Source organism: Candoia aspera, chromosome 6 (genome assembly GCF_035149785.1).
Source record: "Candoia aspera isolate rCanAsp1 chromosome 6, rCanAsp1.hap2, whole genome shotgun sequence".
Taxonomy (NCBI): domain Eukaryota; kingdom Metazoa; phylum Chordata; class Lepidosauria; order Squamata; family Boidae; genus Candoia; species Candoia aspera.
Window position 1 is genome coordinate 3,658,307 of NC_086158.1, and position 21,436 is coordinate 3,679,742.

The 21,436-nt window shown below is 45.5% G+C and overlaps 1 protein-coding gene across 1 annotated transcript; it reads right to left on the minus strand.

Moving 5' to 3' along the window:
- Positions 1-12,623: 12,623 nt before the first annotated feature.
- Positions 12,624-20,361, minus strand: NMUR1 (neuromedin U receptor 1). The gene is made up of 2 exons (XM_063306290.1): positions 19,362-20,361; positions 12,624-13,255 (listed from the first exon to the last, which is right to left on the minus strand). Exons 1-2 carry the CDS (start codon positions 20,218-20,220, stop codon positions 12,855-12,857), a joined length of 1,260 nt encoding a protein of 419 aa, XP_063162360.1. The 5' UTR covers positions 20,221-20,361; the 3' UTR covers positions 12,624-12,854.
- Between the last annotated feature and the right edge of the window lie 1,075 nt (positions 20,362-21,436).

Sequence of the window (21,436 nt, forward strand, 5' to 3'; positions counted from 1 at the left end):
CACTGGGGTGGGGGTGGGGGGGCAATTCTTTGGCGATACTATTATTTTGCCCTGTCAGGGAAAAGGCACCATCTCCAATGTCCCGGATTTAGCTAGCAAATCAGAAATATCTAGGGTCTGGCCCTAACGTGTTGACCTTTGGTGAAACATTCATCAGTTGTGGCCTGTATAAAAAGAATTAAACGGGAGGGGTGTCTTTGGAAACCAAAGATGGATTCTGCCTATTTGGGTGTCTCAACATGGAGGCAACTCACCCAGTGGCACAGTGGTATCATACCAAAAAATAGGAGGTTGCAGTGAACATTGTCGTTCTCTGTTCCACTAATCTATGGTGGGTCCTGAAAAGAGGTGGGTAGTTGTGGGCTCAGCCAGGCCGTGGGAGTGTCATTTTTCACTCTTCTCCCAATCCCTCCATAAGAGAGAAAGTAGATTCTTCAGAAGACAAATGCCCAGTGCTGCTAACTTATTCTTTAGCCCCAAATGTAAACTGGAGGGTTTTAGGCTCTGGAAGAAGATGGTGGTAGAAGCTGGCATAGGTCATGTGGGTCTGCTTGAGATGAACAGTTGCAAACTTTGTCCTACAGATGTGAAGGCCTGACTGAAAAATTGCTTATCTCATCTCCCCCCAAGCAATGTAATAGTCGAGTTGTGAGGCACTAAGCCTCTTGGTAATTAAGGATATTACATAAGAACTAGCTGGGAATTGAGCATATTAAACAAATCAGATAATAGATACTAATAGGAACATACCAAGTCTGTTTATAATGGATTCCGGATACTGATACTTGAAAAACTACAGTCTGCTTTGGAGAATACGGAGTGCACCCAAGCACAAAATTAAAAAGGATGATTTGATGGATGAGGAATTAGAGAGCTGCACAGTTCGAAGTCATTTGCTGTGATCCCCCGAGACACTTAGCTCTTCAAGTTAAAAACTAACGGCTCCATTTGTACAGCATGCTAAGCTTGGTTAACATTAACCTTGTTTGGGTTTTTTGGGGGCGCAGGGGGGGCTTCATCTGTTCTCTACAGTGGGGAACCATATAGAAGTGTACGGGCCTATGTGTGTGTGTGTGTGTGTGTGAGCTTATAACATTGACAAAACGTATCTTCAGAGGAGTGTTGTTCATATTATCCTCAGGACCAATGGAAATGGAATCTGTAACAGGATTTGGGGGGGAAAAGGGCTTGCACTGGACCCGAGGCTAGATGAGAGTCGCTACTGGGCTCTGGCAGTTAAAAAGGCAAATATTCCAAGGAGCCAGCTTGACTATTTTGACCACACCCTGCAGACACCCCTGTGTTTTGTCAGATTCAGATCCCACCGTGAGGTCGAGTTCCAGTTCTGGGCTCCACATTTTTAGGGAAATCGAAACAGGATACGGAGGACCCTGTTAAATGGATTCCAGAGCACACACAAGAACAGGATTCAGGACCAGACAGGCAGATTCTGACTGAATGTTAGGAAAAACAGCTTCCCACCAGTAAGAAGTATGTGACAGTGGAACTCTCTGTCACTGGACATAGTCAGGCAGAGGCTGGATAGCTGTCTATTGGAGGTCTTTAATTTGGATTCCTCTACTAAACTAGGGGTTGACTAGATGGCCTTAAGGAGCCCTTCGAATTTTAGGACTGATGATTCTAACTAGTAGCCAGAGACTTCCTAAATACTCTAACTATAATTCAAGCTCCAAGAATTATAACTAAAATATAGCCTGGAAAGAAAGGGAAGATGGCGAGGTAAAGATGTTGCAGCTGCATTGATGCTGCTAACCCTGGTTAATGTTAAACTTCATTAGAAATGTTGTGCCTTAGCCTGATGTGCTAATCCAGCTTGTTTGGTAAATTTCTGATTCAATATATTAGGAGGTATTCAAGGGTGGCAGACTGTACCTCAAATCCTAAGCAGGGTCCATCCTGGTTGGTGTTTGGATGGGAGACCACCAGAAGATCTCAGGCCTATAGCTTGGACTGGAAAGTTGAGGAAACATTCTTTAAGGAGGCACTGGCAACAGATTAATTCAGTCACCAGTTTAAGCATCATACGTGAATGCAGCCTGCTAACCACTATTGACTATATGGACCAAGAGGTCAACTCAGTTAAAAACACCATCAGGTGCTCCTATGATCATGTGGCTGATTTAGGATTCAGGGACACAATCTTTTTCTATGACAATTGTTCCTTAGCTGCCCCGGTTTAATGAACAGAACACCATTTTTATTGTATTTTTAATGTTTAGTTATTTATTGGCAGGGCTTACAGGCCCCTCCAATCAGCAGACTGAGAACAGGGTACAAATGCCCGATTTGGGTCTAAAAGCAATTACAGATCATTAAAAACTCATATCATTGTATATAAAACCAGGAATCCCATTCCATACAATAAAAACCAAGCTCTCATCTGGAGAGAGAGCTATAACAACCCAGCCCCCATGGCTGGGTGAAATAATCACATTTTCACCACTTTTCCAAAAAGCCAGGAGGGATGTCTAACTCAATCTGTCATCCCTTGGTGGCCAAAATCTGGAGAATCACTAGATAGCAAAAAAAAAAAAAAAGTGCTTTTTCTGAAGCTCTTCCCTCAAAACTAGCCATTGCTGGGAATTTTGTAGCCCAGCTGTGGGTGACTATTTTATGGCTCAGTGGATTGTGTGAACCTGGAAAATGGGTTGATTCAGCAGCCAGGTGAGGAGGTGATGGGAAGGTCTGTTCCTGTTGGTACAAACAGGGTTAATGCTGGATTCCTAAAGTTCCCAAATAATTAGCTTTCATTTGCAAAAAACAGGCAAAACTGAATTGAAGGTTCTGCCCACTGCAATTAATCTATACTGGTGTTTCTCAACCTTGGCAACTTCAAGAGGTGTGGACTTCAACTCCCAGAATTCCCCAGCCAGCCATCTATACCTAAACTCTAGGTGAAAACAGCCATTTGGGAATGGTGAGCTGAAGCTGCTAGAAATTTTTTTCTGCATTTCTCCCCCCCCCCATGTGTACAACAGCTGGAAATTCTCTCAGGGTGACCAAGAACCTCTCATGGCCAGTGAAGGCTCTGCTTGAAATTATTGCCTTTCTTGGAGATTTTCTGCAGCTTCTTGCTTCTCCACTGATGAGATTTTACAGGGCATTGCTCACCCACTTCCAGCCATGGTTTTTAGAACGTTAAAAATATAACTTGCTTCTCTGCCTTCCAGATAACAGCTGGAACTTACCCAGCATTCAAATCTTAAGCTTTCACAAGCCATTATCAAAAAGTGGAAGATGAAAACCTTGCTATTCCCTTAGCATTTTAGCAATAACCGAGTTGCCACTCACCCCATAGATCAGGCTTACTTCCTGATCAGTATTTGGGGGTTCGGGATAAAATTGCTAGTTTTAAAAAATGATCTTGAACAGAGGAAGACATCAGGTTTGGGTGGAATTTTCAAAAGCTTTTTTTTTTAAAAAAAGAGGCAGAGCGTCAAAATGTCAGATGCAGTTTCCACTTGGTCGGTCCAACTACACAACACAATACACTTGTATTGTCTTTCTGGTTTTCTCTTTCCCGTTTTTCTTTCATTTAATTCAGGATGGGCCTAAAGTCAAGTTCTATCTTTGCCCTGAAATAAAGCACTTTGCAATCCATATAGTCACAATGACGTATATCGTCAGGTAGGTTTAGGGCATAATTTTTATCTGATCAAGAATCAGATCATTTTCTTGGCTTTGCATTTTTTAGAACAGCTTTTTTCAAACTTGGCAACGTTCAGAGGTGTGGGCTTCAACTCCCAGAATTCCCCAGCCAAGCCAAGCTGGGGAATTCTGGGAGTTGAAGCCTACACCTCTTAACGTTGCCAAGTTTGAAAAATACTGTTTCAGAGGCTGGACCTTTTTTGTTGCTTTTGCTTCTAAATCTTAGACAATAATTGTTGGAAAAGTCACAGAATATACCAGCTTAGGGTTGAACTGTTGGGTTCCTGCTGTTCTGAGTATGATTGTTTTTGTGCAGACATTTTGATACCCAGGCTGGGTAACATCCTCAGTCTAGAGGGGAGGGGAGTTTGCTGGCTCTCAGGACAAGCTGCTATATAGAAACAGCCGGATGTTACCTAATCTGTTGTACAGGCAGTCCTCACTTAACGACCACAATTGGGACTGGAATTTCCATTGCTAAGTGAAGCAGTCATTAAGTGAATCTGACCCAATGTTATGACCTTTTTTGCAGCAATTGTTAAGCGAATCACCATGGGCATTAAGCGAACCATGTGGTTGTTAAGCCAATCACACATTTCCCCATTGATTTTGCTTGCCAGAAGCTGGCTGGGAAGGTCAAAAATGGAGATCATGTGACCACGGGATGCTGTGATGGTCACAAATGTGAATTGGTTGCAAGCACTCGAATTGTGCTCATGTGACCATGGGGATGCTGCGAGGGTCATAAATGTGAGGACAGTTTGTAAGTCAGATTTTTCAGCACCGTCGTAAGTCCGAACCATCACTAAATGAATGGTTGTTAAATGAGGACTACCTGCAAAAGTCTAGGCAGGGTTTACTTCAATCACTTTTCATCTCTAGGGGAGATTTTGTGGGGGTGGTCACAGTAGAATACGTTACTGGTATTTCTTTTTGTATTTGGATGTTCTGTTTCCTTTACTCTGGGAATGTGTCGCTCTTGACTTATCAGCGATTTGCAGTGGGTACAAAAATAGGGGAGCTACTTGTGGTCGGAGCCCCGGAGTGGCAGAACCACAGAATCAAACCCCTCACTCGAGCGCACGAATCTACACCGAAGCATCTTCAGCCAAAGTCCTCTGGCTTCTAGCATCCGCGATACCACTTAGGACAAAATTGCTAGTTTGAAAAAAAGGGTCCTGAACCAATGAATCCAGCAAAGGGGAGGCCACTGTTGGCCAGAGGGTGTGAGGTGTTCTTCAGGCTGAGAAAGATTCCTAGAGATTGCAGGAGAATCTCTAAGAACAGAGTTTTGAGCCGAAGTTTAAATCAAACGCTAAATTGCAACACATCCAGGCAGCAATGAGCAGAAAACGAACTTAGCTGGGGCTCCACTGCTCTCCTACAACTGGGTTCCCGCAAAGCAAATTGCAACTTTATGAATTTTAAACAATGTGCCATTCTGCAAGTAGATTCCTCAACTCTGTCAGATTGAAAGTGAAAATAACATCTCTTTGAAGAGGAGCTTGGCAATAGCAGGGAAGGGGTGTGCCATTGCTGCCTTCTAGATTTTTTTTTAATTTTCCTGACTAGCTTACTGCTCTGGGATCCCTTAGTGGTCTCCCATCTGAGAATTGATCAGGTCGAACCCTGCTTAGCTTCTCAGGATCACACAATGAACGTTGAGTAAAACATGGAAAATCTCATCAACATCCCCCCACTCAAAAAAAAAGATAAGGTAGGGCAAAAAAGTCAGTTTTGCCCACTGATTGTCATGGAGAAGGCCTGTGATCGCTAAGAGTCAACACCAACTGGATGGCACATAATCAATTGTTCCATGTTTAATTAAAGCTACAGGTAGTCCTTGCTTAAGAACACAACTGAGACCAGAATTTCAGCTGCTAAGTGAAGCGGTCATTAAGCAAATCCAATCCGATTTAACAACCCTTTTTGCAGCTGTCATTAAGCAAATCACCGCAAGAGTTAAGCAAACCACGTGGTCATTAAGTGAATCATATGGTTCCCCATTGATTTTGCTAGCCAGAAGCCAGCCAGGAAGGTCAAAAATGGTGATCACGTGACTATGGGATACTGTGACGGTCATAAATGTGAACTGGTTGTCAAGCGCCCAAATTGTGATCATATGACACATGTTGCAGGGACACTGCAACAATCACAAGCTTGAGGACCAATAGTAAGTTGTTTTTTCCAGCACCGTCATAAGTCCGAACCATCACTAAACAAGTGGTTGTTAAGTGAGGACTACCTGTATAATTAAATGAAGCTACATAGATGTACTGCTAATCTTGAGATATTTTATTTGGACCTCTCCCTACCATTGGGAGACTTGAAAAAGCAGGTTAGGGATAGATCATCATGGAGAAAATCTCTCTCTCTGGTCTCTAGGAGTCGAAAGTGACTTGATGGCACATCATCAATCAATCAATCTATTGCCTATCCTGTTGACAGGGTTACCCTAAGCCTGACTGCAAAGCGGACCTCTGTTTCTTCAAACCACCTGTTGTGGCTTGACAAGGTGGTGGGGCTTCATGTAGCAGTTAAAATAACTGCTCCATTGATTGATTGCTAAAACATATATTCACTGTGCAGAGTGTGGCAGGTGGGCAAGATGCAGATCTAGCCCATTGCAAATACATCACCAGGAGCAACTTCTGTTTATTGGCTGGGGAATTAAGCAGAGCAGAAAGAAACTGCTGTTGGATCTAATTAAAGAGCAGGAAGTTCAGAAATAAGGTGGTCCGTGTGAGGAGAATAAGCACAGGTTTTCATTTATCCTGGAACGAATGCTAATCAGGACTGATGTATAACCTGGGTAAGAATGGGTAGGAGTCTTTAGTCTGTCATGTCTTCCGATCAAGGGCGTAAGGAAGAAGAACAAAGATCGGGAAGTCATCCTCCCTTAGCAGCAGAGGTGGGAGAAGACATCTCATCTGAATGTGGCATCATTATTTTGTATTTTCAAACCATAATGCAAAGCTTAATTACTACTCAAAATCTGCTGATCTCCGAATCTTGCACTCTGCAATTTTTTTTAAAAAAAGGGAATTAGAGAAAAGTCTATACAAAATGTCCACATTCATGACAAACAGATGCAAAAATTATTCCATTCAAGGAAATCATTTGCAAAAATTGAGTTTCTTAATTGCCAAAAAATTGTCCATTTATGTTTGGAAAAATACCCGTTGTTAGACAGAACTTGAAAATAAAGTTTGATGGATCAAACTTAACAGGTCAGAAGAAATGAAAAACTGAGAAAAACTGAAATTGACTTGATGATTTCCCTGATCAATATTTACCATCTAGATCAGTGTTTCTCCACCGTGGCAACTTGAAGATGTGTGGACTTCAACATGCTGGCTGGGGAATTCTGGGAGTTGAAGTCCACACATCTTCAAGTTGCCACGGTGGAGAAACACTGATCTAGAGGCCATGATTTGGATGGGAAGGAACAGACCTGGGTTCAACCCTAGCAAGACTGAGCTGCAGTGGCTATTTGGGGCCCCCAATCCCATAGATTTCCTGGCCTTAGTCCTGGATGGGTTGCACTGACCCCTTCAGGACTGGTGTACCATCTGGCGATCCCCTTGGATTCTCAGCTCCTGCTTGAAGAGCAGGTGGCATCTTTGAGGAGCGGGTGGCCTTTGCACAAATCCTTCTTGTGCACTCAGGGCATTCATTCTTGGATTTGGAGGCTCACCATCGTTCATGCCCTGGCCACCTCTGTCTGGACTGCTGCAGGATGTTCTGCATGGGGCTGCCCTGGACACCATCTGGAAGCATAGCTGGTCCAGAATGCAGCAGTGTGGGTAGATACGGGCACACCACGGCTTTGTGAGCTGGACCAGCTCCCAGTAGACCTCCAGGTGCCATTCAAGGTGTTGGTTACCACCTATAAAGCCCCTTGTGGTACGAAGCATCAATTACACAGCATCACCTCTTGGGGTCCAGGAAGTAGGTCTTGCCTGCCACAACGTCTCCCCTCTCGAATTGCAGCCTGCCCAAGATCTGTATGGCCCCTCTCCTGACCTTGTTTCAAAGGCCTTTTAAAACACGGCTTTTGCTCCAGGCCTTGGGCGAGGAGGGTGGTGAGCATACATGCATCCTTTCTGTCTCTTCCAGATGTGCATTATTTTTTTTCCTGATTAGATTGTATTGTGCTGTTTTTAGATTATATGCCTGGAGTCATTACAGAATCAGGCAGCCTTATACAACTGATACATATACAAATCAGATGATGAGAGAGGGAGAGGGGGAGATCCCAGCTTTGCTTGAACGCTTCCCAAAGCTCACAAACCCACCCTCCCCTTTTAAAAGAAACTAGTAAAAAGCTTTATACTTTTCTAGGATTCCTTCTTCTGAGGAGGGGCAGGACCAGACAATATTTAAACCATATTACAGGCTTCTCCAAAAGGAACTACAGTAGATAGCTCCATAGAGGAAAAACCTACCAGCACTGTGGATTCAGAGCCTTTAAAGACCAGACCCCGGGGGTGGGTGACAGACGTCCTCCCCTTCATGCTGGTGAGTTTTGCAGATGTATCTGGTTAATCAGGAGGATCACAGTGCTGGGCTACCACTGGCACAAGGCTCTTCTATTCTGGTCTTAATGTATTCCCATCATTCTCCCATCCTTTTTTTTTTCTACTGAAAATCCATTAAGGAGTGGGAAGGCAGAAGAGAATTGCAATCTCTTTTTTGATGAGGAAATGAAAGCGCACTACAGACTGGCAGGATGTACAATACCCCTTTTTTCTTTCTGCTGTGTGTGGGCAGCTGCTAGGGTATTAGCTGCCTTGTGAATGCAAGCGATGTCTGATCTATAATCTTGTTACCTTAAAAAAAAACTTGGCTGAAGTTGTCTCTAGTCCTGCCCATCTGTCAACACTCAGTTTGAAAGCAACTGTTTAATCTCTTTTGCAATTGAGCTGCTTCAAAAAACAGGAACAAGCCCCAGGCTCATGTTTCGAGGAGGCTGCTGATAACAGTGCTGAGAACCACCTTTTAAAAATATCAGAACAAGAGTGGGTGGGGCAACCTGGTAATGCTGAGGCATGTGGCTGGGGCATTCAGCCCCTGCTTTTGGAGACAGATCCATCTCACAAGGTATAAACAATATCAAACTTCATTTTTTTTTAAAAAAGGCAAAGAGAATGGGTAGCAAACCCTTTTAACTATCAGCAGTCACGTGCAAAGCATTTAATGGCGAAGATAAAAATATAGCGCTGTTGAAATTACAGACAGCATCTTCAAAGATCTCCAGTAGAAAAAAATACAGGAAAAGATTAAGTTCTGGCAGACCACAAGACAATGCTGGTTTGCAACTCTAAGTATAGGGGTTCCAAGTTATACTTCCACAAAGGCATGTTCAGCCCACAGTGTGGGGAAAAAAGAATTATAGCATAAAGAAGAAAACGCTTATGCTGGCTTAGACCAAAGTTTTGTCCAAAAGGCTGAGGAGGGCTCACAGGACATGCGCTGGGCGGGAGATTTCTTCTTCCACTCAAAAGCTGGAATTCCCTCCAATGGTAGTGATTCCCAGTCAGCCATCTTGGCTCATAGCCACCAATCTTTCCCCCAATTTCCCTAATTCTTCCTTCAAAAACCACCTGAGCTGGTGGCCATTCCACTTTTAATCTATGTGCAACCTGAACCTCCCCTCATTGTAACTCAGTTGGCCTTCTGGTTCTTCAATAGCTCTATGCTTCCCAAACGCCACTGAAAAAGTCAATATTCTCTTTTCTTGAGCCGAGGGTGGCCGCCCATCACAGTCGGTTTTGAAAAGGTGTTCATACCTACTTCCCTGTATGATTCCAGTTTCAAGGATTAAGATAGGCCCTTTTCGTTCTTGTTCAAAAGGCCACCCTTGCACAAGTGTGCAAAACAAGGTGTGCTGTGGAGAAAGGAGAGGGAGAAAGAGGTATGTGCTATCACCTCTCCATTAGGAGCCCTCTATCCAGCAATGGCACTGTCCATACAACACGCGTACCCAGGTCAGTGAGAGGCCTTGAGGCTTCATGGATCTAACGAGCTAAGCTTGGTTGGTTTTATGGCTCCGGATGTTAAAAGAGAGAGACAGTCTGGCATTTAAGACACTGAGCTAGAAACCGGGAGACCGGGAGTTCTAGTCCTGCCTTAGTCACGAAACCAGCTGGGTGACCTTGGGCCAGCCACTCTCTCTCAGCCCTAGGAAGGAGGCAATGGCAAACCACTTCTGAAAAACCTTGCCAAGAAAACTGCAGGGATTTGTCCAGGTAGTCATCAGCAGCCAAGACTGACTTGAAAAAGTTATAAGACCTCATCCCAGTGGGTTCATTAATTCTGTAACTAGGTTGTTGTATGAACTCAGCTAGTGATACCTTTTCTCCAGTGTTTAAGACAGTGTTTCCCAACCTTGGCCCCTTTAAGATGTGTGGACTTCAACTCCCAGAAGAGCGACCCCCACTGGAGTTGTACATTTTGCACATCCTTTTCAGGGTGGCTGGAGGGGCTGGGCGGTAGGGTGGGGTGGGGGGCAGCCTGGAGCTCAAACAAGCGAGCAAGTAGAAAAGGGTGATCATCAGCTCCCCAGCCAGAGTCAAGCCAGTGGTGGGGACCTGCCAGAGGCCGGGACACACAATGCTTGTGGGAAAACTTGCCTCTTGCGTGCAAAAAGTTGGCAATTCCTGGTATCTCCAGGAAGAAGGATCAGGTCATAAGGAGAGTTCAGCAACGGGATCAAAAGTTCCCCAAGGCACACTGAGCTCCTCCAATAAAAACAATTTTGTGGGACGCCCAAATCCTGCAGCATCTCTCCTGCCAAACTGTGCAAGACCATGCTGAGAACCTGGGACACGTGGGTTGTCTCCCGTGAGAACTGGCTGAGCTGGCCAGGGATGGAGGGAGTTGAAATCCAAGATGGCGGCTGCATCAGCACCAGATGCATGAACTGCCGAAGTCCAGATTCCACCCTACTCTTCCAATTAAGCGGCTGTGAGGAAGCAAGGCTTGGAAAATTGGGACGTGGTGCATGGATTCTATCAGGCTGCATTCACACAATACCTTTACTCTAATCAACCTGAATGAACACATTTTCTGGATTCGTAGGGTAACTAACAAGGGGCTGGCTAGGCACAAGGCACAGAATCGTCAAAAACTAGCCAAGGCTAATGCTCACCAAGCTTAGCATGTTGCATGACTCATCTGCATGTGCTCCCACCCTTACACCAGGTGGGAAAAGACCAGGGTAATCCATTGCATCAATGGGGGACAGTCAGAAGTCAAAATGGTGGCCGCAACTGTGCAATTGAAGCCCCGCCCCTTTTATGTACATCACAGTGTTTCTCAACCTTGGCAACTTCAAGCTGTGTGGACTTCAACTCCCAGAATTCCCCAGCCAGCATGGCTGGCTGGGGAATCCTGGGAACTGAAGTCCACACAGCTTGAAGTTGCCAAGGTTGAGGAACACTGGTCCATCACATGTAAAAAGGGGGAGGATCTTCAATACAGTGATTGTTATCCCTCATTGTATCTCCATTGGCCTTCTAGCTCTTTAAACAGTTCTCTGCTTCAACTCAACTTCCCAAACACCTCTGAAAAAGTCAATATTCTTGAGCTGAAGTTGGCTGCCCATTGCAGTTGGTTTTTAAAAAGTGACCTTTCCAGATAGAAATGCTTGTTAGTTTTCTTTTTTTAAAAAAGGTTATTTATAAATCTCTCTCGGCAAGGAGCGAAAAGGTGATGGGAGGCCTTGCATCAAGATCCAGGAACGGCAAGTCTTCCCCTTTTGTGTATTTAAATGACATTGGAAAATTAAATAAAAGATTGCAGCTGATCCTTTAAAAAAGATGAAAGCCCCGGTAAAAACTTGTAGCTTCACACATCCGCCACTGTTTTCGATGGGGCTACAAGGATAAATGCCAAACTGTATTCTTAACTACGCATCAGGGTTTGAAAGGGAGAATAAGATTGCTTCCTGAGGGAGGGTGGCTTTGAAGAACGCATTTTAATTTGAACAAAGCGCTTAATCCTGCAACTGCTTTGAACCTGCCCAGATTTCTTCCAAGAATAGAACAAGGAAAGGCAAGCAGGCAATAAAAACTGAAGAGGGAAAAAATATGGGTGTCTGTGAAATCCCAAGTGCTAATAAAGAGAACCTGTCTTTATTAAGGTGAATTCCTTGTTGATTGGTTGGAACCTACTGCACTGAAATCACCTTGGCCCTGTCCGAAACACATCAGGTTTAACTAGTAAAATGTTCTTTATTACCTTATTGATTGCCCAATCAACCAGCCCAAGGTGAAGGAGGGCTAAGAAAAATCTTTGGTTGAAAGGCTGGGGCGGCCCCAGAGAATCTGCCACTTCCAGTGGCTGTAACCTGGCAAATCTTTTAACTCTGCACTATAAGCAGGGGTGTCCATTTAAGGGAGGGCAAAAAAGTCAAGATGGCATCGTTCCACGTAAAAAGGGGGCAGGGCTTCACTTGAATGGCTTCAGCCACCATTTTGACTTTTTTGACCCCTCAGTGGGCAGCCTTGGAGGTGGTGCATGGTGAGAAGGGGGCAATACTGCAGTGTCTCTAGAAATTACCGTACACTCCTTGGTCATCCCACAGATGTCATTAGTTTGAATGCAGGCAGCCATTCTGAAAGATGCCCCAGAAGGATTCACAGAATGCAGGGAGAAAATTCTCGTCTAACCTGAGGGAGGCTGGGAAAGAAGCTTCCTTTTGTTTTTTCCCAGGCCCCTTTTCCAAAGTGCGCCTCTTGGTTCATGAGACCATCACCCTCCGGCAAGTTCCTGAAGGCGAGGCGTACACCAGAGATAGGACACAATCAAATAAATGAGGGATAAAACAATGTTCACATTAACTGTAATTTATTCTTTATGCGATGATAGCCATCTTCTCTGACCCTAGTATCATAAGCAAAAGCACCAGGATTCTGTCCCCAAAGTGCTTACAGTCCCTTAAGTGTTCATGTATCGCCTTTAATTCAGTTAAGGATCTGATGGTTGCATTCACAGAGTCTGCTGTGTTTGGTTAGATGAAACCTTGGTTGCAGCTGTTACTGGCTTAGCTGTTGTGTGAACTTGGCTCACGTGAGGATGGTTCAATACATTGGGCAAACCCATAAAATGGATTGATTTGGTCACCAGATTCAGCATCCTGCATGAATGCAACCAGTGAGACTGATCAGTTGGGAATGCCCTCAGAGACACAGGCTTCCTTGTTCCTCCATGTTGTCTCCCGCAGGATCCCCCTCATAATCCTCCATGTCGGACATGGGCTGCCCACGGTTTCCTGGGATGTGCTCCAAAACGGTGCTGCGCACGGTGGTGCGTATGCTGCTGGGCGAGCGCTTGTGGGACCCCAGTTTCTGGAAGTGTCTGTGGCACATCACATCCTTAAACATCTCACGGAAGCGGGTGGACATCAGGTTGTAGAGGATGGGGTTAGCAGCCGAGCTCAAGTAGAAGAACACCCCCGAGATGATGTGGATGTACTGGAACATGTGCTGCATCTGGTCAGTCCAGCAAGTGACAAAGCTCCAGACCAGCCGGTCGGTGTGGAAGGGGGCCCAGCAGATGCCAAACACAACCACAAGGACAACTGTGGAGAAGGACAGGCAAGCAAAGTTATTCACAAGGGTCCTTCGGACCAGTGTTTCTCAGCCTTAGCCACTATAAGACGTGTGGACTTCAACTCCCATAATTCCCCAGCCAGCATGCACACCACTGGCTGGCTGGGGAATTCTGGGAGTTGAAGTCCACACGTCTTAAAAGTGGCCAAGGTTGAGAAACTGCTTTGGACCAATACAGCCATGGAAACAGTCTGTGGGACTTTGCACTGCTCATGAGTTCTTACTCCAACCTTCTCACAGGGCTATTCTTAAGGGGAAAAACAGAAGGGAGTGCAATATATGCCATCTTGAACTCCTGAGGAAAAAGGTGGGCCACCTGTCTAATAAACATATAAATAAAGCCCTCAAGTTAGGTTCCAACCCTGGAGCTTCATGGACCCATCCCTACAACTTTGCTGGCCAGTGTGGAAGTGGTTTACCCCTGCCTTTCTCACCTACTGTGTGTTGTTGCCTGCAAGGAGGTGGAAACAGAGTTGGCTTTGTGACATTTCCTTGCCCCGTGGATCCAAAGTGGGGCACATGACATCCTTGCACACCATGACATTGTCATGTACATGTCATCCTAAGGTCACCATGGCCACTGTTGGAGGCTTGAGGGGTCTGACCGTGTCTTGCTACAGATGTACAGATGAGGTGAACAAGGGACAGAGCTTTGATCACACGGTCGTGGCCTCCATCTTGAATTTTTGACACCCCCCCTGTGTAGACATCACTGGGTGGGGAGCAAAGTAAAAGTTGTGGGAGGCCAGTGTGTCTTCTGCTCTTTTTGAGGAACCTGGTGTCTTTCCAACTTTCTACTGCCCCACGCATGTTGGTTGTCATGTGGAGAATACAACACTCTTCAGGAGGCCTTTTAAGCTGAAGCCTCCAATTCTCTTGGAAATCTCAGGTGTTTGAAGAACCATCACCTCTCTGCAAAATCCATCACTTCTCCTGCTTCCATTCTTCGGCTCATGCTAAAAAATAAATCGAGCCCAGCGGCCGTGTCCTACAACAGACTGGCTCAGGTCAGTTAACATCTGCCCTTGCACACCCAGCAATTTGGGTTCACGTTAACCTTAGCTGTTCTCTGCAGCGTGGGTCCCTTTCTGTGTTGTGCAAATCCAACTTGTTTGTGGTTTGTGGCTCCCTGCGTTGGGCGAACTCGGAAAATGGGTTACCGTAATTAAATTAGCAGGTGAAGCTTCTTGTACAAGCACAGCCACGACGTAGGCTGTGAAAATGCCAAGACCTTTTGCAGTACTGTACATTTTCAGGTTTCCTAACAGAAACGTGCCTCTAATCTTCTGCCTGATTGTAATTTTTCATTTCATCGCTTTTTCTTCCCTCCTGCAGAGGAGAAAAGGATTTAAACCACTTTGCTCTCCTGCTGAAACCAGCTCACGGGCTTCTGCCGCAGGACCTGGCTGTGCACGGAGCTGATTGGTCGGCCCTTGTGATGATGTCACAGCCCCACTTTCTCTCCCCCCCACCCTTGGAGCAAGTTTTCCAATTCGTGTTATTATTTTTGTTTTGCTTTTTCAAAGGTGAAAAATGAATGCAGGATCTAATGGACATGCTTATTCTGCTTTTGGAAAAACATGAGTTGTGGACAGCCAAGTCAGATTTAGAACTGCACTAAAAGTCACCCTGGGTGCTTTGTTAAATGTTACAATTGTGTATAAACTGAGCTTTTGAAAGAGTCAGTTTAGGATTGACAAAGCTTTATTTTAATTAAATTGCAGAACTGTCTTTCAAAAAGTGCTTTGGAAGGGCAACACCAAGCCGAGTTGGGCAATGCTTCCTTTAGCTTATTCTGCTCCACGTGTGTGTGTTTTGAGAAATTTACCCTCTGCTATGGAAATGATCCTCCAGAAATTGCTAGCAGCTTATAGCCTTCATGAATGAAGGTCCTGTGGCTGGGGTGCCTCAAAAACATTTTCAGCCATCTCCAATCCTGCCCTAAGAGGTGTCCCTCATTTCGTCGCTTGACGCTTGACGCGGGACTCTTATTTCTTTATTCATTAGACATATTTGTAGGCTGCTGCAATCAAAACGGGCTCTCAGTGGCTCACTTAGAAAATACTATATAAAACAAACCCCATATAAATATTAAAAATACGCCATAAAAATCGAAAGCGAGTGTTTTGCATGCATTTGCATTAAATACTTTTAATTTGCATTAAATACTTACACTCTGGAGCTTTGCAGCAAAATGCTAATTGGTTGTCCCTAGTACCCAGGGCTAATTGGTTGTGCCCGGATACTGAAATCACAACTCCCCTCCCTTTCATGGCTTGCTGAGCTTTTATTCTGCTCAGAACCAAGCAGAGTTATAGTATACTTCGGAATTTGAATTGGCACGTTAGACGTTCATGGATAAAATACTGGAGAGAATATTATAGTGCAAGTAGCAGTTGAGCCGGCTCAACTGCTATAAAGCTCATCTAATCTTTTTTTCAGAGGCATCAGTGAATAAATAAGAGCTGGTGGGAATGAAAGGAGGCACCAGAGTTCAAAAGTCATATCCAGAAGGGGCTGTGGGGAGGGATGAAGAAGAGAATACAGGTAGTCTTTGCTTAACAACAACAATTGGGACTGGAATTTTGGTTGCTAAGCGAAGAGGTCATTAAGCAAATCTGACCCAATTTTACAATCTTTTTTGCGGTGGGCGTTAAGCGAACCACATGGTTGTTACGTGATTCACGCGGTTTCCCCATTGATTTTGCTTGCCAGAAGCTCGCAAATGGGATCACATGACCACGGGATGCTGTGGCAGTCATAAATATGAACTGGTTGCCAAGCGCCCAAATTGTGATCATGTGACTGCGGGGATGCTGCGACGGTCATAAGTGTGAGGACCAGCTGTAAGTTGCTTTTTCCAGCACCATTGTAAGTCTGAACAGTCACTAAACAAATGGTTGTTAAGTGAGGACCACCCGTATGCTGTGTTATCAAACATGGAAGCTTCCAGAAACAAGACCTCCAGGAACATACTGTATATCAGCCAGATTTCTCTTTCCCCAGAATGATTCCCCCCCAGAGATCACAGACTGGACAAGAACATGTTCCAACAGCAGCTGCCATCTCTTTGGCTCTTATTTTGCTTTGCAAAATTAATTTCTCTTCCATTAAAGAACTACTAAGAGCTATGATCCATTGCATTGCATATTAAGGAGTGTCTGCCTATGAATAAAATTTAGTCCTCCAACACGCTTTGGGCCAGGAAGTCAGATCTCTCTTAAAGTTTCCTTCTTTGGCCACCAACCTTCCTGGATCGATTCACAGCAGCAATAGCCTCATTAAGCCTCTCGGCCCATGCAATTCTTGTACCTGAACTTCCTTATCACAGTAATTGATGTACACTTTTCATCCAACTAATTCTGGAGGTTTAGAGTGAGCAATAACGCATGATCATTCAAATAATGCATCATTTTTTTCACCTTTTTGGCTAAGGAGATCCATGCATATGAGATTTGTGGTTATGATGCGCTTGTTGGGTCAGGAATTGCTAGCACAAATATCATCCAGACCCATATCAAAGTTAAGATGTTAAGGGCTGGGAAGGAAAAACTCATGAGGAACAGCTGAAGGGGTGGGTATGGAGAAGAGACGACTGTGGGGAGAAACACCTTCAAGGGCTGTCTTGGAGAAGATGCTGTACTGGTGGGTTTCTGCACTGGGCAAGGGGTTGGACAAGTTGATCGCCAAAGAAGAAAAGACTGCAGGGAGATGTGATTCTCTTCAAGAACCTGAAGATGCGGCAGAATCATTCCGGGTAGTGCCAGATCACAGGACAATAAACAAGGGGTTTAAATCACAAGGAAGGGGATTTGGGTTAGACATAAGGAAAAAAAATCCTTCTGCTTGAAAACTGCCCAGCCAAATACCTTTAACCTTAATATTATTGTGCAGCACGGCATGAAGACACGATCGTGTGAGTTTTTCAGCAGTTTCCCCCACAGCTCTTGTATGATACGAATGCCACATTTTTGTGCATTGATGGTGAAATTGCATGAGAAGTTGGCTATTCCTCTTTTTAGAAAATTGATGATTTCACCTTTTGCCCAGGAGCTCAGAGTAGCTAACTTGGGGATCTCACAACAACCCACTGAGGTAGACTAGCTTAAGGCAGGCCCAGCATCATCCACTGCATTTATCTGGTTGAGGTGGCCTTGAACCTGGCCTTCTCCTGCCCTAGTCAAAAGCTTCAACTATTACCTCTCATTGGTGCCCTAAATTCCACTTACTAGATAGAAAAAAATGTAATTTCATTTGGGAAGAGGCTGTGCACATCATTCTGGGACACAACAGATCCTTCAAAACAGCACTGCATTGGTCCCCCTCCCCCATCTTAAGGATGCTTTGAACTTCTTTAATGTCCTAAGTGATTCAGCACCAATCATTTGGTGCCCAGTCTCTGCTCCTGAATTTTGGGACCTCATTGGTCATTCCAGTGTTGTTCCACTGATTCGTCTTTTAAAAAACGAAACAGCCAGTGTGCAAACATTGAAATGCCTGCAAAACTTAAAATGTTATATTCTGAAGAATCTCTAAAGAAGTGTCCACGCAAGAAGGTGAAAATAGAATCAAGAGGTGGCTGCAGTGTTCAAGAAAAGCCCAACGTGGGGCTGAGATAAGAGATTTTACAAAATGCTGGTGTATATAAAAAAAAGGACAAGCCTGTGTAACTAACACTTGTCTGTGAAATCCCATTGTTTACACTTAGAAATTTGAGAGAAGACATAGAATTGGGTTGGTGATGGGATAAAATGTGCACCTTCAATGCTGCTCTCATGAATTTTCCAGGACAAAGTCTGAGGCATACATTCTCCTATGTGAACATGGAAGTAAGTCCTGATGGTGATTTGGTGATCTTGTTCCAGGGATGTCTGGGGAAAACCTCACAGGGAGAGCAGAATCATGGAACCACAGTGTTGGAAGAGATAATAGAGACCACCTAATCCAACTCCCTGCTTAGGGCAGATCTGCTAGAGATTCTGATAACCAACTATCCAGTGTCTGTTGGGAGATCTCCAGAGGAGGAGAGCTCACCATTCATGTGGCAACCTGTTCCACTGCCTATCAGCTCATAAAACCAGGAAGTTCTTCCTGGCATCTCACCTCAATCTCCTTCCTTCTAGTTTTAATCTTCTGGTCCTGGTCTTGGCCTCTGAGGCCACAGAGAAGAAGTCGACTTCTTCTGTGAGACAACCTTCCAATATTCACTACCTGTTTGGCATAGCTTTTCATTTGGGACAAACATCGCTGTCACTGAAAAGGCCCTTCTGCAGCCTTCCTTCCAACGTCATGACTAGATTCACCCTGTGGAAAACCATGGCTTATGCTAACCACCGTTTGTAGAACAAACCACAGGGAGTGGGCTCATATCCAACGCTACGCCGTAAACCTTTGGGCAACCTTTTTTTCTACAGCGGATCATATTCCCTCCAAAGCAATCTCTTGTGCATCCCTAAAATGCAGGGGGTGAAAGCAATGAGTGAGGAGAGACCCTCTGTCCCACAGACCCCCTTCTTGTCTTTGCTTATATCCCCTTCTCTTGCTGACCTCCTGCAGAAGAGCTTTGGGACCAAGAATGAAGGACCATCTGAACTGAGGCCACAAAGGGCCCATCTCTGTCATAAACTCCAGTTTGCTAAGCGTAATGGCTGGGTTCCTGCATCATAGATGATGGCTTAGTGTGATGCAGGGCCGGTCCAAATTTTTGGAAACTGAGACCACTTTCCATTCCAGGGATACAAGCCATCTGGATTAGCGGCTGAATCTTTCTTTGACTCTGCGAGATCTTCCGCCATGCTGGAAGGCTGCCAGTTGGTTTTGCGAGCCAAACTGAAGATGTGACGCACAGCTTTTTGGTCCAGCCTCAAGAGGGCACATGCAAAGTGGCAGGGCTTTGAACCCACAGATGCACTTGCCCCGTTATCCTTTTGGATACCACTGGCCACCCCCTTTTGCTTAGTGGCAAGTCTGGCTTTACTTCAGCATGTAAACCCAGCTGCAACTTCACCTCTTAGGAAGCCCCCTCAGATGCCAAATCCAGATCCCAGATTCTTGGGGGCTTCCCCCTCAACTTACACAACATATTGGTCACCTGCCTCCTCTGAGCCTTCTTCTGCTGGAGACGGATGTTGTGGTAGTCACACCAGCTTCCCGATTTGGCCTCCAGAGCCTCCAGCAGCTTCTCCTTCCGCAGCTGCAGGCCAATGAGGAGATAGAGGATGCTAATGACAGCCATGGGGATGAAGAAGAAGACGATGGTGGTGATCTGAATGAGGAGGTTGTAGATCAGGGGGGACTTCACCAGAGTGCAGGTGTCCGAGTCAGGAACTATGCCCCATCCTGGCACGTAGAGAGTCTGTATGCCATGCAGGCTGGTGTTGGGGATGGAACAGACAATGGAGAGAACCCAGACCATGATGATCACCTTCTGGGCATGGTTCTTGGTTGCTACGTACTTCGCCTTGAGTGGGTGGACCACAGCAATGTAGCGTTCCACGCTGAGGGCGGTCACGTTGAGGATGGAGGCAAAGCAGACGGCCTCGAAGAGCAGGGTTTTAAAGCAGCACCCCCCAGCCCCCAAGAGAAAGGGGTAGTTACTCCACATCTCATAAATCTCCAGCGGCATGCCCAGCAAAAGCACCAGGAGATCAGAGATGGCCAAGCTGAAGAGATAGTAATTGGTGGGCGTTCTCATGAAGCGGTTCCGGATGATGACCAGGCAAGTCATGGTGTTGCCCACAGCCCCCACCACGAAAATCAGCAGGTAGGTGGTGCAGATGGGAATGAAGAAACCTGACCGACGGGGCCCCAAGTATCTGATGCGCAGCTCCTCTGCCGTCATGTTCAGGACCTCGGGGTTGAAGGAACTCAGTTTCCCCTCTGGCGTGCTGCCGTTGCACAAGTCTCCAAAAGCCACCTGCTCCTGCAGCTCCATGGTGGGGAACTGGAGCTCCAACTTAGAACAGTTGGCAGACAGGTACGTGGCTTCCGGCTGCAACAAGAGAAGAGCCGTTAGCAGACTGTGTGGGCGGGTTTGAAGGCCACTTTGGGAGTTCTGCTTAGCACTGAATCCTAAAAGCCACCGTAATAATAAAACCATTATTAAGGAAATATAAAACATTAAAACTAGACTGGAACATCCCAAAGCTGCATAAAGAAGCACCAAAGGTATTTGACTGTTCCAAAGTTTTAACTCAGTTGGAAATAAGAAGGGAGCCGGCCCAAATTCAGGGGTAATTTATTCCATAATAACAATAATCCACAGCCCCTGGAAAACAATGGAATGACTCCTTGATCTTAGATGTAATTTGGTGGGATCCATATAAGGTGGCCCGCTTTCGGCTGAAGAGCAGAGACATCCACAGAACGTGGTCAGAGGAGTCAACACGGCAGCTGCAATGGTGCCCCGACTGCAGCATCGCAGCTGCCATCTTGACTTTTTTGACCACGTCCTGTGGACACCCCTGCTGTGGCTGTGTATAGTAAGTAGGTTTGCATAAGTAGGTTTCCACTGGGATATGTTCCTGCATTTCTCAGATTCCAGCCTGTGTTTTTCTCCCTTCCTGCCTCCACCATTCGTTTGACGAACATCCAGATTCAACCCTCACTCCCGTCTCCTGCCCTAGGCAGACTGTCTGCCTCGGTCTTTAACCAATTCCACTAATACGTTTGTGGAATTACATCTCTTTTCCAACGCACTGCGATGTTTTCCTTTTTCAGACTGGAAGGTGGGCCGAGGACGCTGCAGCTGCGTTCTCCTAGCAGGCTGGCCTAGCTTCAGCAAAGAAGTCCCTACGGTTCGTGAGCCTTTCCCACCCACGTCTGGTCGCGACTTGGTCTCCATTCTGAGGCTGCACGCACATCACACACGCGAGTGGGTTATACTGCTAACAACTTTTTCTGGTTGGCACAAAATAGTAGAGCACACGGCTTCCTGTTCCAAGAAAGGCGCAGGTGGTCCACCAGAGGTGTGGATGTGGATGCTCGTAGACTAGGACAGCCTTGCTGGCTGGGGAATTCTGGGAGCTGAAGTCCACCCATCTTAAAGTGGCCAAGTTTGAAAAACACTGAATTAAAGCAATTGCAGGGTTATTCCTACCTGATCCTGTCCAGGCATTCATTATATGCAGTCTAGATCAGTGTTTCTCAAC

Excerpts from the sequence above, each read along its gene's own strand:
- NMUR1 (XM_063306290.1), bottom strand. The coding sequence starts at position 20,220 with ATGGAGCTGCAGGAGCAGGTGGCTTTTGGAGACTTGTGCAACGGCAGC. Across the intron at positions 13,256-19,361 it reads GCAGGTGACCAATATGTTGT|TTGTCCTTGTGGTTGTGTTT; the intron begins GTAAGTTGAGGG and ends CCTTCTCCACAG.